The sequence below is a fragment of the Ailuropoda melanoleuca genome, chromosome 14 (assembly GCF_002007445.2).
Source record: "Ailuropoda melanoleuca isolate Jingjing chromosome 14, ASM200744v2, whole genome shotgun sequence".
NCBI classification, from domain to species: Eukaryota; Metazoa; Chordata; class Mammalia; order Carnivora; family Ursidae; genus Ailuropoda; species Ailuropoda melanoleuca.
The window spans coordinates 37,179,213-37,196,247 of record NC_048231.1 but is presented as its reverse complement, the minus strand read 5'-3'; the positions used below and the strand labels follow the sequence as shown (position 1 = coordinate 37,196,247).

General features: G+C 43.3%; 1 protein-coding gene across 5 annotated transcripts in view; it reads right to left on the bottom strand.

Moving 5' to 3' along the window:
* The window catches only part of EML1 (EMAP like 1), a 180,269-nt gene that overhangs the window by 65,743 nt on the left and 97,491 nt on the right, over nucleotides 1–17,035 (bottom strand). For all 5 annotated transcript variants that reach the window (XM_034642088.1, XM_019797772.2, XM_002917465.4 and 2 more), the window contains exon 2: nucleotides 9,699–9,881. In XM_034642088.1, coding sequence (XP_034497979.1) covers nucleotides 9,699–9,881 — 183 coding nt within the window. The remainder of the gene's footprint in view (nucleotides 1–9,698; nucleotides 9,882–17,035) is intronic.

Here is a 17,035-nt window from a genome sequence, read left to right as displayed (position 1 = left end):
GTGGGGAGATCTCGTTAGTGCCACACCTAGGTCTGGGTAACATCCCCTGGTTTTTGTCACCACTGACTTCGCCAACAGCACACCGCTGCCACCAACACACCTTTAACTAAGCGCCCATCGTGCACACGACCCCCCGGCAGGCTGCTTCCGTGTTTCCACATCTAGATGTGATCAGCCACTCAAGGGCGAAAGGCGGCCACTATAAAGGGAAAGTTCTGGAAGAAAAGAATGCCTCCTGATGTCCAGTGTGAACAAGCAGCAGTCTGGATCAGAGGATGGGAGACGGGAGGACACAGGAGCGGGCAGCTACAATGAGTCATTTTCAGACAAGCGATCTTTAAAACCGTGGAAGAGAAATAGCACAGGGAAAGGTTCAAACACAATTTCCCGCACATCAGTGCGAAGATAAATGACTCCTTTGCCTCCACATGACACTAAGATATGAGACATTCTTCTGGTTCATAAAAGGGATTTTTAAAATAACATTTTAATTGTTCCTAGGGGCAAAACATAGACACACGGCACGAAAGAAGAATTTCTCAAATAAAAGGAGAATGAATGATAAATGGTGTGTATTTAATGCGTTCATTGGAGCGGTATCAGGATGGCTGGAATCTCAAATCTCAAGGGAAACTGAGAAGCAGAGAGGAATGAGGGGGTCATATGGGACTGGCTCACTCTCAGTTCAGCTTACTTACAGGGCCTCGGAGAAGTCACTACCTTTCCAAGCCCCAGATTCTTTGTGAAATACGGGGAACAGCGCCCAGCCTGCAGGGCTGCCGCGAAGATCGGGAATGAGGAGCACGAGCTGTCAGCAGCGTGTCCAGGACGCAGCAGGCCCACGAGAAGTGGGGGCTCTTATCCTATGGCTACATCCAGATGATGAAACGCTTTTGGACATCCGGGTGCAATCGAGCCCCCGGAACACGATGTGAGAAGAGTTAGCATAGCGTGTCACTTATGGTCAGAGGTACCTACGGCGGAATCAGACCCACGAGTGCCCTCGGCCGCATCCAGCACACCCAGGGATGGGCAGAGGAAGATGCCTGGCAAAGTGAGGGAGGCAGGGGGGTGTAGGCAGGGGCAGGACCTCAGGTCTGGCCGTGAGGGCAGAGCGCTAGGCCCAGTGTGTCCCCAGCTGGCAGCGTGACCTTAGGCCCCATTTTGAATCCAAATGCGTTCTAAGGATGTCTCTTCCCACCCTAAAATCTGATCCTAATTCATGTGGGAAGAGTGTTCTGAGTTTCTATGACTTTGCCACCCTGAGTCAGTTAGTAGACAGACCCGACAGTCCACCGGGGACTGAGCCACAAGGCTGAAGAGGCCAGGCCCTTGGTGCAGCCACACGTGCAGCACTGACGGCCAGCAGTTACTTGGCATACTCTTTCACAGAAGGTCCTCGATAAACTGCCAGGAGTTAAATTTCCTGCAAAATGACTCCACAGCATGGTAACTGAAAACCTCTGGCTCTGAAAAGGTGCTTGCAATCTCAGGTCTAAAACATTCACGATTAAACCTGAAATAATTTTTCTTCAATCTTTCTAGGTTGTTGGATTGGAATATCCAGACTTCAGGAACTACTACCTGTGGTGATGTATTTTCAAAACCGTAGCTGATATAAGTACAGAAATTCAAGTATAGCTAGTCAAACCTATCAACGCTTATTATTATGAGATGTTATAACCTAAGGACCAAGAAACCCTTTCAGTCACATTGTAGTAATAACTCAATGTGCAATATTTGATAAGGAAAATACCCCATTAGGTTTCAAAATAAATTTAATTATGCAAAGTGTGACTATGAACATGGTTATGTGTAGAAATTCAAAGTTTAATTTTAGCATATCTGGCCATTATGAATCTAGAATTCCTAATTATCTATTTTTTTAGAGAGAGGGAGACAGAGAGAGAGAAAGAGAGAGAGAGAATCCCAAGCAGGCTCCACGCCCAGTGCAGAGCCCACCATGGGGTTCCATCTCACGACCCTGAGATCATGACCTGAGCCGAGATCAAGAATTGGATGCTTAACCCACTGAGCCACCCAGGCTCCCCAAACTGGAAGGAATCTATGTATAGGCTTCATTTATTTTTATTTATTTTTTCTTAAGTAGGCTTCACCCTCAGTGTGGACCCCAACATGGAGTTTGAACTTATGACCCTGAGCTCTAGACCCCCTAATGATCCATTTCAGAATTTACGAAATGTCCACATTTGGAACTGGAGGAGGCAAACCGTGTGTGCTATGCTGTGAGACAAGGTGGGTAATTACTTAAGTCCTGTGGAAGATCCTGACACCCGGCACAGTCACTCGCACTCTCATCCTCTGACAGGCAATCCCGCTTCTAGGAATCTGTCCTAAGGACTTACCGGCAACAATGCAAAATGCCACATGCACAAGGTCAACCACCGCAGCATTACCTGTAAGATAAAAGACCACCACGGGGACTGGTGGAATAGCCTGTGGGGCATCCTCACCGCGGGGGGCCACTGCAAGAGGAGGAAGGAAGATCTCTCCACACCGCAGTGAAAAGAGCGAGCACAGAACAGTTTTACCTGCTGTGCCAGAAGCCTGAGGACTTTCAGCAGATTTAAAATCTTAACTCTTCTCATGTGATTTTTTTTTTTTTTAAAGATTTTATTTATTTATTTGACAGAGATAGAGACAGCCAGCGAGAGAGGGAACACAAGCAGGGGGAGTGGGAGAGGAAGAAGCAGGCTCACAGCGGAGGAGCCTGATGTGGGGCTCGATCCCATAACGCCGGGATCACGCCCTGAGCCGAAGGCAGACGCTTAACCACTGTGCCACCCAGGCGCCCCCTCATGTGATTTTTTTAAAAAGATTTTATTTATTTATTTGAGAGAGAGAGAGCACAAGTGGGGGGCGAGGGGCAGAGGGAGAAGCAGGCTCCCTGATGAGCAGGGAGCCCGATGTGGGGCTCGATCCCAGGACCCTGAGATCATGACCTGGGCCGAAGGCAGATGCTTAACTGACTGAGCCACCCAGGATCTCCTTTTCTTATATAATTTTAAAAAGGTTTTAAAATGATCAGACTACACATGAATCAAGTTTTAATATAGTGTTGGTGGGTAGATGGGGCTCTCCCCGGTATCATGACTTATTTGAATTCCTGGGCCCAAGTCTGGTAATGTAAGAATCCTGTAAGGCTGAATAGTCAATATAATGGAAATATGTATGGGCAAAAAAGACATTAATGAACCGATTATGAAAAGTTACGTATTAGCATCAGCTAGTGAACGGATAAGCAGTATGTTGCGTCTCCAAGCACCAGAGTTGATCCAGCCATCAGATGGAGTGAGGGATTGGATCAGAGGGAATAAAGTACTGACACTTGTGTGACACGGATGCACCTTGAAGACTTGCTAAGTGAGAGAAGACAGCGGCCAAAGACCACATACCACATGATTCCTTTTACACAAAATGTCCACAACAGCCACATCTGTGGAGATCGTGGACTGATGGTTGCTAGGGAGCGGGGGCGGGGGGGAAGAAAGGGGGTATCTTTTGGGGCAATGACAATGTTTTGAAATTAGGGAGTGGGGATGGCTGTACAACTTTGTGAACATACAAAAACCAATGAATTGTTCAGTTTAAAAGGATGACTTTTATGTTCTGTGAATTACATCTCAATAGGCTGCTATAAAATAGTCGTTCATTAGAAAACTGGAAAAATCTGAATGCTGACTTGATATTAAGGAATTACTTTGTAATAATAAATTTGTGATAAGGGTATTATGGATTTTTAAAAAAGAGAATCCTTATATTTTAGGAATATATACGGACATATTTATAGATAAAATGATACAATGTCTTGGATTCGCCTTAAAATAATCCTAATGGGGTGAGGGAAGTCAGTCACGGGGAGGTAATAAATAAAACTGGCAACACGTTGATAAATAATGAAGCCAGGTAAAAAATAAAAGGTATTTTTCTTTCTACTTTTATATACATTTGAACATTTCATAATATGAAGCTTTTTATTTTTTTAAGATTTTATTTATTTATTTGAGAGAGAGAGAACAGGGGAAGGGGCAGAGGGAAAGGGAGAGAAAATCTCAAGCAGAGTCCACACAGAGCCTGATATGGGGCTCGATCTCATGACCCCAAGATCATGACCTGAGCCAATCAAGAGCTGAATGCTTAACCAAATGAGCCACCCAGGCGGCCCACCATAATATAAAGTTTGAGTACAATCCTTCTTAGTCTCTGGGAAATGAAATATATCTACTAAACCTTCTCCATAATTCATTAAACAATGACTCTCTAAACCAGGGAGGGCAATTAATGGGAAAAATGAGAGAGATGACAGTATGTTCTGTCTTAAAGAAAACCCAAAAAGTATTTTCTGTAATAGAGCCACCTGTAAGGCAAAAGACGAGGAGAAAGCACGGTGTAGGACAGAGGGGGACACAAACTGCTAACTGCAGGTAACCAGCATAAAGAACTAATTATTTGCTAATTTAATTCATTGCGAAGAGCTTCAAATTTTAATTTGTTAGTTGTCCCTCTCTAATAAAATTTGTGAAGGGATCATACATATTTCACGCAATCATGTGCCAGATATGATCTATGCTATTTGGGACACTTTGCAAATCAAGTTAAACCTTGAAAAGAGAGCCTGCATTTCAAGTCCTCTGGTTATTCATTCCCTAAATATTTGGTTTGATTTGAATAATGTGAATTTAAATAAAAAATGCGAAGCAAAGCAACATGGTGGAAAGAAGGCAGTCCAGCCAGCCCCTGGGGCCAGTGCCAGATTTGTGTAACCTGGGGCAAATTATCCAATCTCCTAGAGGCTGTTTTCTCATCTGTAAAATGGGCATGATAGCACCTACTTAGAAGAACCGTGGAGAGGGGAAATGGGCTCACATATCCAAAATATCTATTGCAATGTCCAGCACCCAGCCGATCAATAAATGTAGCTACGAGTCTCATTCTGAGTATCAGAGGGAAGCATCAACGTAGCAGAGACTACTGAAAGGTGATCTGTAGTCCGCTTTCAACGGCGGTCTCGGAGGCTAAGTCCTGACACTGGAAGGTTTTGATGTCCCAGAACAGCAGGACCTGCTTGCATACGAGCATCTCTACCAGAAAGTTTGGTTGTATTTAGTAATTCTCTGATCTGTTAATTAATGGGGCTCTGAATAGAACCAATAAAAAAGTCTGCAAAAGGTATATTAAAGTTTACAAAAGGCAAACTGCCGAATTACGGTCTGAACACACAAGCAAAACTTAAAATGATAGATAGGACTTAATTGCCAGTTAATGCATAACAAAGCAGACAACCCCAGATACACGGGACAATGACTATATTTTAATCTACATTTTACAGTAAAATCGTATCGCACTCCCCTTGCACTGAAATGGAAATTAGCCATGCATGTGTACAATGGGCCCATTATGAATTTAACTCCAAACCATGATTCCTTGTCTTCCTGAGAACACACGTGAGCCAACTCCAGCCTCCAGACATGTGCTCTGAGCCCTACTGCTGTTCTCAGTGAGGTGAAGATCAGATTCAGGGGTAAGAAAGGAGTAATTTTCATTTTTTAATTTTTTTAAATGAATTGTTTAAAATATTTTATTTATTTACTTGAGAGAGAGAGAGAGAGCACACAAGCAGGGGAGGGGGCAGAGGGAGAAGCAGGCTCCCCACTGAGCAGGGAGCCCGATGCAGGACTCGATCCCAGGACCTCGGGATCATGACCTGAGCCAAAGGCAGACGCTTAACTGACTGAGCCACCCAGGAGCCCCAGAAAGGAGTCATTTTTAAAAACACAAGTTTCTTTTGCTTATTACACCAAAGAATATTTAGAAAACAACTAAAAAGTATAGAGAAAAGCAATCACAATCCTATCACTCAGGAAAAAAAACACCATCAATGCTAACTCTTGGTATAACTCTTTCCCGTCTTTTTGCACAGATTTTGTCTATTTACTTGAATTATGCCATATAAAGTTTTATATCTTGCTCTTGACTCTTAATGCAATGCATGGGCACTTCCCCTGTTGTTACCAATAGCACAGACTTTTTTTAAAGGTAACACCGTATTCAAGCCTACGAAGGGCTGTGGGTTTTCTAGCCATGTCCCTATAGCTCACATTCCTTCCATTCCTTTCTATCCATTTATCCTCCAAAGTGCATGATGTGGCAGTGAACTCTTATTCTTGAAGCTCTTCTGTACTTACACTCACAACAGCAATCTATAAGAGGGTCTTCTCACCGCCTTCTGCTAGGAAGCCGGGAGGACTGCCCCCGCTCCAACCACAACACCGAAAAAACTTTAATATCGCCAAGAATTTTTAAAATATGCGCCTTCACAAACTATTTGATTCTCTTTTCTCCACTATATGGTAACCCAAGCTCAGCGTAACTAAAAAATGCCATATCTCCCCATCTGAGAGTCGATCTAACATAAACAAAAGCAAATTTGCAGGCTGAGTTTCTCTCGAGCTAAGATGCATGACAGGGCAACCAGTTCTTAATACCTAAAAAAAACACCAAAGGCAAAAGAAAACAAGAGTAACAAAGTTTGGGGAGCTTAGGTAGAGACTGAGTAACTCCTAAGACCCAGGGCGGTATCACTGTTAAAAATCCCAGGATGGGGCGCCTGGGTGGCACAGCGGTTAAGCATCTGCCTTCGGCTCAGGGCGTGATCCCATTGTTATGGGATCGAGCCCCACATTAGGTTCCTCCGCTATGAGCCTGCTTCTTCCTCTCCCACTCCCCCTGCTTGTGTTCCCTCTCTCGCTGGCTGTCTCTATCTCTGTCGAATAAATAAATAAAATCTTAAAAAAAAAAAAATCCCAGGGACAGGAGAATGTTGCCAAGGAAAAGTGGTCTGAGACGTCGCTCCCTCTGTATAAACCCTACGCCCACGGGCCCAGCATCGGAAGGGTTGGCCACAATCTGCCCCCTGTCTCAGGGAGCCATGAACGCGTTCTGTCAGTGAATTATTATCCTGAGACTGCAGTCCTCATTGTTATGCTAGTGAAGTCATACAAAGAATAATAAAGTAAGTCAAAGCTGAGAGGTCATGAAAACTTTCTTCACATAAGTGAAGGTCTGTCATGGAAAGGGCCTAGAATCATGATAGATGGCCTCACGGGCAACACTGGGGCGACTGTGTGGGCTCTGCCGTCTACCAGCGAGGGGTGACTGTGGCGTAGCCACGGCACCCACCGCGCACTTTCTCTGAGCTGAACCACGCTGAGCGCCTTGAAAGCTCACTGCCCACCAGTGTGGCCTGTTTCGTGGTGGCACAGCCATTCCTGTCACGGGGCAAACAGTGCAAAGATGTGTACCCCAAGCCCGAAACATGAACCCTAAGCTTCTGACAACACTTAATGTTTAACCATTGGAATGCCGTGTGTCCTGTCTTCTTCAAGTCTGCACAAGGCTGGCAGGCCAAAATAACGTAAAGTGCGATAATAATAATAATGTGGCCTTTTACAACCAAAACAAGTTTGCCTCCGATCCACCTTGTCTGAAAGATCCCCCAACTGAGCTGAGGCTACTGAGTATGGCTGTCCAGCTACAGGTGCGCACGCACCCACACGACCCTCCCCAGATGGGAAGCAGCGACCCAGAGCTTCGGACAGGCCCCTCCTCCGCCTCCCCACGTCTGCTTCCTCTGTCCTGTAATTACCTGCTTGGGGGAAACCGTGGCCCATTGTATCCTGGGGATGCCACCCCACTCACCCGCTCTCTCATGATCTTTGTTCTACTTCTTGGGGTGAGTGACCCCCTGGCTATTACGCTCTGATTTACTTTTACTTATGAAAAGAATATTATACAGAAACAGAGCTCACTATGAAAACAAATCATTCTCCTAGACGAAGTTTCATAAAAAGCAAACCTCACCCTTAATCAAGGGAAGAAAACTCCTTGACAGGTCTCTTGTATTATTTTTTCCCTAATTGTTTTAAAAACAGAAGTTTTGGAAGTCTGACGTTTTATATGAAGTAACGACTTCGAATGGACCCTTTAGGGTAGAGGAATTGTCGGTTTTATTTTTGGAAAGCTGAGCAGGTCAAGAGTATCTAAAATAAACTGGTTTCTTTTTAAAATTCCCTAATCACTCTGTAACTTAGAAGGAAGGAAAAAAAAAAAACCCATGATTTAAAAGGATTATTCAAGGGGTACCTGGGTGGCTCAGTTGGTTAAACATCTGACTTCAGCTCAGGTCCTGATCTCGGGGTCCTGATCCAGTCCCTTGTTGGGCTCCCTGCTCAGCGGGGAGCCTGCTTCTCCCTCTCCCTCTGCACCCCCCCCACCGCTTGTGCTCTGTCAAATAAATAAATAAAATCTTGTAAATAAATAAATAAAAGGATTATTCAAGAGATAGTGGTATATGGTAACAGATGGCAGCTACAATTATGGTGAGCACGGCATCCAGAGATATTAAATCACTATGGTTTACACCCGAAATTAATGTAACACTGTGTGTCAACTATACTCAGATAAAAAAAATTACAGAAATATGTAGACATTGCCCAGCATGTATCTCTTACATGGAGCTGGTGATAATTACCCAGAAGGACAAAGAAATAGATTTCTTTCCACGGATATGTGAAAATGTAGCCAAGCACTTGAGAAAAAAGTAACATATGCAACATAAGACAGTACCCTCTCCTGATTCCAAGAAAAACATGGTAACTGTGAAATAATTTGTTAAATCCAAACAACCAAAAAAAAAAAAAAGCTAATTTTAAAGGGACATTTACATGCCAGTGTGATCTCAAATGTTTTAATCAAAGGAATTTAACAGCCAAGATGAATTCTGTTTTCTAAAGTTAGCCACGAGGAACAGAAATCCTGGCAAACGACGAGCAATGTATATGGGTTGAACAGACATCAGGGGACTATGAGTAGCAGGACAGAAGCTTTTACGAGGCGTCACACTTCCAAATTTTAGGAAGAGGGTCACTACAAAGTTACTTCAAACACAAATATTGCTTTTTTTATGTTTCACACATAGGCACCACAGGGACATGAAACGATGGTTTAAATTTGCCAGAAACCACTAGGTACCGAATTCTGTAGTAGGCTACGTTCTCCTGGACAGCAGAGCAGGAAATTCGAAACAGGAGGCTGTGCCCAGGAGGAGCTTACTAGCTAAGGGAGGGCGGGGGCAGTGAGTGATGAACGTGCGGGTTCTGAGCTCCTCAGGGAAGGGCCTGCCCTCTGGGCCCCCAGTCCTTGGCTCCGAGCTTCGCCGAGACATTGGATAATTAACTGTTGGCTGTGCTGAACTGAATGGTAGCAGACAAGCTGAGTATAGAGAAAGACAGGAGAGTTATCAAGAAGTTTCTAGGGGGAACAGCCTCCAGGGCACCCAAAGGATCGTGGGGTTTTTCGGTTCTAGGTTCTGCCTCGCAAGCTACATCCCCCCTCCTAAACTTGATACACGATTGCTCCCGACCGTCCACCGGGGGTGGTTCTGAGCATTTACTGGTCACCTACTCACGTACACCCCTGGGCTGAACAACTCACTAACATCAAGCCAAAAACACCCTGTCCTGCTTTGTGTGATGATTTTGGCAAGGCCAAGAGCAGCCGCTCGGTGTTCTGAGTCTCGGGTCTGTGTCAAAGCTCAAGCATGTGCGTACGCGCTAGGGGCGAACGAACACCCGCTGCCAGACCAGGTTGTCCGCCGCCCGCGCATCTAAGGTGCCCACCTTTGGTAGGTCCTTTCCTGTTCAGCACAGCCTGCTGCTCCTCCGTGATGTTCAGCCGCCGAACCACATCCGCCAGCGCCGACTTGAGCAGCTGGATGTCATCCTCTTGCATCTGGACACGCTGCTCCAGGGAGGCAATGCGGTCTGTCACCTCCATGCTGCTGGCCGCCGAAGCGCTGTCATCTAAACCACAGAAGAGGAACCAGTGACTCGTTAGTGCCCCCAGAGAGATCAGACCAACATCCACGTGCATGCATGTGGCTAAAACGTAACAATATTTATCAACGGAAGGCAATGCTCTTATGCAGAAACATGGGACAGCTTTTACGACCTATGACGACTGCCCCTCATTCTACTACAGTCTTTTCGTCTGCTTGTGCTTTTCATTTCTTTTTAGCTCTGTGGGTTTTTTAAAGATTTTATTTATTTATTTGAGACAGAGAGGGACAGAGACAGAGCGTGAGTCGTGGGGAAGGTCAGAGGGAGAGGGAGAAGCAGACTCCCTGCTGAGCAAGGAGGCCAACGTGGGGCTCGATCCCAGGACCCAGGACCCTGAGATCATGACTTGAACCGAAGGCAGACGCTTCACCGACTGAGCCACCCAGGCACCCTTAGCTGTGGTTTTAATTGCTATTATATTATTCTAGACACAAGGCAACGTATTTTCTTTCCCATGACGTCAGCGACCTCAGAGGCCGGGGGGGGGAGGGGGGGCGGCGGCTAGGGTGCACCCACTTCAACTGCGCACACACTGCAGAAATCCACCGCACGGCCTTCTAGCTTTGGTGCCATTGACGCTAGCTGACGGGGTGGTCACATAATCATACGACTACTCTATCTCCTGAAGCCAATATTATACACCATATGTTAACTAACTAGAATTTAAATAAAAATGCGGAAAAAAACCTTTCTGCATGATTTCACTGTGTAGGTAAAGTTAATGTATCATCTTTTGCAGGTAAAATAGCTTTGACATAGCAGTTATCAAATGTTTTGGTCTCAGGACTCCTTTATATTAGTCACAGTTACTGAGGACCACAAGTAGCTTCTGATGGTGTGAATGATGTCCATCAGGATTGACGATATTGGAAATTAAAATGGCATTTTATAAACATTGAATCATGACCTATTTAAAAATAACAAAAGCATGACATTCAATAATACATTATTATGGAAAACTGCTGTGTTTTTAAAAACAAAAATAGTTTTGTGAAAAGACTGACATTTTGATTATTTAAAAATTTTCTTTAACGTCTGACTTATTAGAAAACTGGATTTGTTTCTTCATTCAATCTGCTGTGATATGTTATTTTGGTTGGAATATATGAAGATAATTTGGCCTCATGCTGACATGCAATAGGAAAAGGAAGAAGTATTTTAATAGCCTCTTCAGATAATTATGGATAATCTTGTTATTCAGTCAAAACATGATAGATAGTAACGTTATAAAAGTTAGCTGCAACGCAGAATTTAAGATCATATAAATAAAATTTTTGACTTCGTTAAAAACAAAAAAAACCAAGACTACACTATGTACCAGTCATGCCTGCTAAGGTCTGGGTACTCGGACAAAGTAACACGAGTGGTCAAATCGGTTTGATAAGTGTCCCCTTACAGCGATGGCAATCCTGGTCTCTTGTACAGAGCCGTTAATCGCTAATTCCTTACCAAGGCCTCCCAGGTCCCACATAGTCTCCTTCCTCTGAAACTCATCTCGTGTAACTCCTCCTTTCATTCTCTGTGCTTTGGTCACACTGACCTCAAGCAACTGCCCTAACAGCTTTGGGATCTGCTGTTGCCTTTCCTTGAAACATCTCTTTTTCTTCTTCTTCTTTTTTTTTTAAAGATTTTATTTATTTGACAGAGATAGAGACAGCCAGCGAGAGAGGGAACACAAGGCGGGGAGTGGGAGAGGAAGAAGCAGGCTCATAGCGGAGGAGCCTGACGTGGGGCTCGATCCCGTAACGCCGGGATCACTCCCTGAGCCGAAGGCAGACGCTTAAACGCTGTGCCACCCAGGCGCCCCTCTTTTTCTTTTTCTTTTCTTTCTTTTTTTTTTTTTTTTTGAGAGAGAGGCAGGGGAGTGGCAGAGGGAGAGGCAGAGAGAGAATCTTAAGCAGGCTCCATGCCCAGCACGGAGCCCAATGCAGGGCTCAATCTCATGACCCTGAGATCATGACCTGAGCCAAAATCAAGAGTCAGATGCTCAAAGGACTGAACCACCCAGGCGCCCGTACTTAAAACATTTCTCAACGAGCTTTTTGCATGACCAAATTCTTCTGTTCTATAGGTGTGAATTCAACCAGAGCTCTTCAGAGATACTTCCTAACAACCTAACCTAAGGCTGGTACTTGGATCACCTCAACTTTATTTCTCCCTTCCATAGCGTTACCATGCTCTTGTTAGCTTATCTGCTATCTCCCAACTACAATGTAAGCATCATGGACTTGCTTCTGCTTCCAGGTAAGACAAACCCTTCATGGACAGCACCCACCCCCTCCTGCCCACAGAAGGCAATTGTAAGCCTGAAAATTATACAAAAAAACAACTACCTGAAAGTACTGGAGGGGAGACACAGGTGTATAGACTCTGGTGGGGAGTTCACACTCACTTGGAAAAATAAACAAGTAAATCCCTTTTGCATGGCTTCTAGCCAGATCTAAGTGGTACATCACAGGGGTGAGGGTACATGTGGGAAACCCTGTAGCCATTTTGTCCAAAGAAAACCAAGAAATGAAGTCCAAAAACTGTGAACACCGAGTAGAGTGGGGAAATTCCAGAAGGAAAGATGCCAGAGGGGGATTCCCAAATTCTGCCTATCTCAGCTCTGGCTGACCCAGGAATCGCACCAGCACAGAACAGACTCAAGTACCACCACTAACAGCAGAAGAGCGGAACTCAGATTGGAGGAAACGCCCAAGAAGCAGTTTGCAGTTCAAGTCCAGCCAAGGAACGCAGCCACCTAGACAAGGGAAAGGACTCTTCTCAGAGGAAAGTAAGAGAAGACAAAATCCCTACAACTTAAGATTTGTGATGTCCAGGATATAATCCAAAATTGCTCAATGTACTAAGAATCAGGAAATGGAACACAGTCTCAAGAGAAAAGAGAATACACTGAGTTCAACTCCAAATGACAAAATATTGGAACAAACAGATAAGGAAAATGAGGTATTTCCAATGAATGAAAATTTCAACAGAGAAGTGGGAAGCGTTGGCAGAGAAACAGAAACAATAAAAAATGAACCAAATGGAAATTCTAGAACTGAAAAATACAACTTCTGGAGCAGACAATTTGCTGACTGGATGCAGTGGCATGGACGTGACGGAGGAAAGACCAGTAAACCTGATGATGAGTGGAGGACGTCTCCAGGGTGAAGAACACAGAGAAAAGAACTGAGAAAAGAAATTAGCCAAGTCCCTTGGGGATTTGTTAGAGGATCTCAAACAGTCCAACACACATTACTTTGGAATATAAAAAGAAAGAGAATGAGCCAGAAAAAAATATCTAACACGTAAAGGCCCCAAATATCCTCAATTTGATGAAAGACAGAAATGTAAAACAACAAAATGCTAAATAAACACCACGCAGAATAAACACAAAGACCCCACCCCAAGGTATATCACAATCAAACTGCGGAAAACCAGATGACGTGCACATCCTGAACGCAGCAAGAGCAAACGGACATAGGATATAGTGGGGAACGACCATACAGACTAGAAGACAGCGGAACATCCCTAAAGTACTGAGTGGGGCGCCTGGGTGGTTCAGTCGGTGATGCATCTGCCTTCGGCGGGTCACGATCCCAGAGTCCTGGGATCGAATCCCACATCGGGCTCCCTGCTCAGCGGGGAATCTGCTTCTCCCTCTGCCCCTCCTCCCTGTTTGTGCTCTCTCTCTCTCTGTCCGAAATAAATAAATCTTAAAAAAAAAAATAAAGTACTGAATGAAGAAAATTCAATCCAGAATTCTATATCCAGCAAAAATATCCTCCAATACCGAAGGCAAAGAAAAAACATAAAAATAAACGGAAACTGAAAGAATTCATTGCCAGCAGACCAACATTACATGAAGTACCAGAGGAAGTTCTTCAGGGTAAAGGGAGATTATGTAAGATCAAAACTTTTCATTCTGGAAAGAATGAAGAGCCCTGGAAGTGATAAAATGTCTGAGTGAGTTCAAGACTTTTTTTTCTTTTTGCGTTTTCCTGTTACTGTTCTTATAAACCTTTAAGCCGTTGAAGATGGAAGTTATGACACTGACAGGATCCATAAGGTGTGCACATGTCGTACATATAACTACCATAACACAAAGGATGGGGAAGACATGGATCTACAAGGTTTTAATATTTTACATAAAAGTTTAATATTATACATTATTGACAATAAGGGACCCATGAAAAGTTAAAGATGTATATTGTAATCCCTAGGGAACTACTAGAGAATAATGCAAATAAGTATAGCTAAAAAAAAAAACCAACAGAAATATTAAATTGAAATTCTATATTCAAATAATCCAAAAGAATAAGGGAAAAGAGGGAGAGAGGAACAGAAAGTAAAAAATAGCGGAAAAAAAAGGAAAATGATAAATGTAAACTTAACATAGCAATAACTATATTAAATGTTACATTAAAGCAATAATTCCATTAAACACATCAATTAGGTGGCTCAGTTGGTTGAGTCTGACTTTTGATTTCAGCTCAGGTTGTGATCTTAGGGTCCTAGGATTGAGCCCTGTGTCAGGCTCCCTGCTCAGTGGGGAGTCTGCTTGAGATTCTCATATTCTCTCTCTCTCTCTTCACCCCCTGCCCTTCCCCCCTCCCCCACACTTGCTCTCTCTCTAAAATAAAGGAATAAATCTTTAAAAAAAACCTAACACATCAATTCAAAGTCCAAGAATGTCAGAAAAATAAAAAACAAGACCCAACTATATGCCGTCTACAAGATACACACCTTAAATACAAAGACACAGGTTAAAAATAAATGAATGGAGAAAAAGACACAGCATGCAAACACTAAGCATATGAAGGCTAGAGCGCCAATATTAATAATCAGATAAAATAGGTACCAAATAATATGTGTTACCAGAGATAAGGAGGCCCATTTCATAATGAAAAAAGGATCAATTTATCAGAAAGACAAGACAATCATAACAATAGAGGTTTAAAACACATGAGGCAAAAACAGAATTGAAGTGGGAAATAGACAATTCCACAATTATTCCTGAAGTTGTTTTTTTTTTAAAGATTTTATTTATTTATTTGACGGATAAAGACAGCCAGTGAGAGAGGGAACACAAGAAGGGGGAGTGGGAGAGGAAGAAGCAGGCTCTCAGCAGAGGAGCCTGATGTGGGGCTCGATCCCATAACGCTGGGATCACGCCCTGAGCCGAAGGCAGATGCTTAATGACTGCGCCACCCAGGCGCCCCTATTCCTGAAGTTTTTATCACTCCTCTCTCAGCAACTGATAGGACAATTAATTTAAGAAATCAGTTAAGAAACAGAAAGTTTGAACAGCATTATAAACCACTTTGACTTCCTGGATACATATGGAAAGCTAACTCAACAATGGCAGTGCACACCATACATTTTCCAGGACACGTCATGTTCTCAACCCAAAAAACAGACCTGGATGAAGTTAAAGACTAAAAGAGTATGTTCTCTGAGCACAGTGGCATTAAATTAGAAATCAAAAAATAGTAAGAGGACCAGGAAAACCCCTACTACTTATAAATTAAACACACTTCTTTTTAAAAAAGATTTTATTCATTCATTTACCTATTTGAGAGACAGAATGAGCATGAGCAGGGGAGGGGCAGACTCCTGCTGAATGTAGAGCCCGACACAGGACTCTCTCCCACAACCCTGGGATCATGACCAGAGCTGAAATCAAGAGTTGGGTGCCCAACTGACTATGCCACCCAGGTGCCCTGAACAACACACTTCTAAATAATCATTGAGTCAAAGACAACATCACAGGAGAAATTAGAAAATATTTTTAATTGAATGATAGTGAAAATATAACATATCAAAATGTGTGGGTTGCAGCAAAGCTGGTCTTTGAGGAAAATCAATAGCTCTAAAATCTATTAGGAAAGGAGAGAATTCTCAATGATTCTCAGCTTTCACATTAAGTAACTAGAAAAAGATAAGCAAATTAAAACAAAATCAAGCAGAAAGAAGGGAAATAACAAGGAGATGAAATCAATGGAATAAAATATGGACAAACAATGAAGAAAATACATGAAATCAGAAGCCAGTTCTCTGAAAACTTCAATAAAATGTAAACTCCATGACAGCAGAAATTTTTTCTGCCAGTCCACTGCTCTACCTTCCCACTTTGCAACACCTCTTAGGAACTCAATAAGTATTTGGTAAATGAATGAATAGATGGGTAAATGGGTATCTCTTATGAAGCATGCATCAAATTAGTTGCTGGGGATATGAAGATGATTGGATTAACACAGTTATCCTTCAAAAGCTCTCTGTGTAGCAGAGAAGACACATGTCCACAAATTTCTAAGACAATTTGACAAGTTACATAATTGAGAAACATATAAAGTGGTAAGTGAACATAGAGAGGGGGATATTGATTCTATCTGGGAAAACAGGAGCCGGTGGGGGTTGGCCTTGATGGGCAAAATCACCTACGTGGAAAAGCAAGAAGAATGGCATTCAGGCAACAGAAATACTTGAAACAAAAACATGGAAACAGGGAAGCATAATGAGTACTCAGATAATCATGGCCTTTGAAATTGAAATCTACCATTTTGTAATTTCTGCTTACTGGATATAAATCTGCAATGCCCCTAAATTCAGGTTCTGCCAACATTCTAGGTAACAGATCATTGTTTCATACACAGAAATACTATTCAAGTGTGTCTACAGCACTTCTTTTTTTTTCTTTAAGATTTATTTATTTACTTATTAGACAGAGAGAGACAGCCAGCGAGAGAGGGAACACAAGCAGGGGGAGTGGGAGAGGAAGAAGCAGGCTCCTAGTGGAGAAGCCTGATGTGGGGCTCGATCCCGGAACACCGGGATCACACCCTGAGCCGAAGGCAGACGCTTAACAACTGCGCCACCCAGGCGCCCCTGTCTACGGCACTTCTGAGAGAGAGTTCCCGACAACCCAGAGAACTCCTCAAGCATTCACATACGTGTAAAACTGCTAAGATCTTACGAAGAAAACAGTGCATAACTCTTTAAAAATATATCACAGACCTATCTCCCTAAAGAAATCAGACTTGAGGTACGAGTTTGCAAATGACTTCTCACACACTCCTCACCTTCCAAGAACTACAAACATCAATCTTTATACTCCTAATGGAGGATTCATA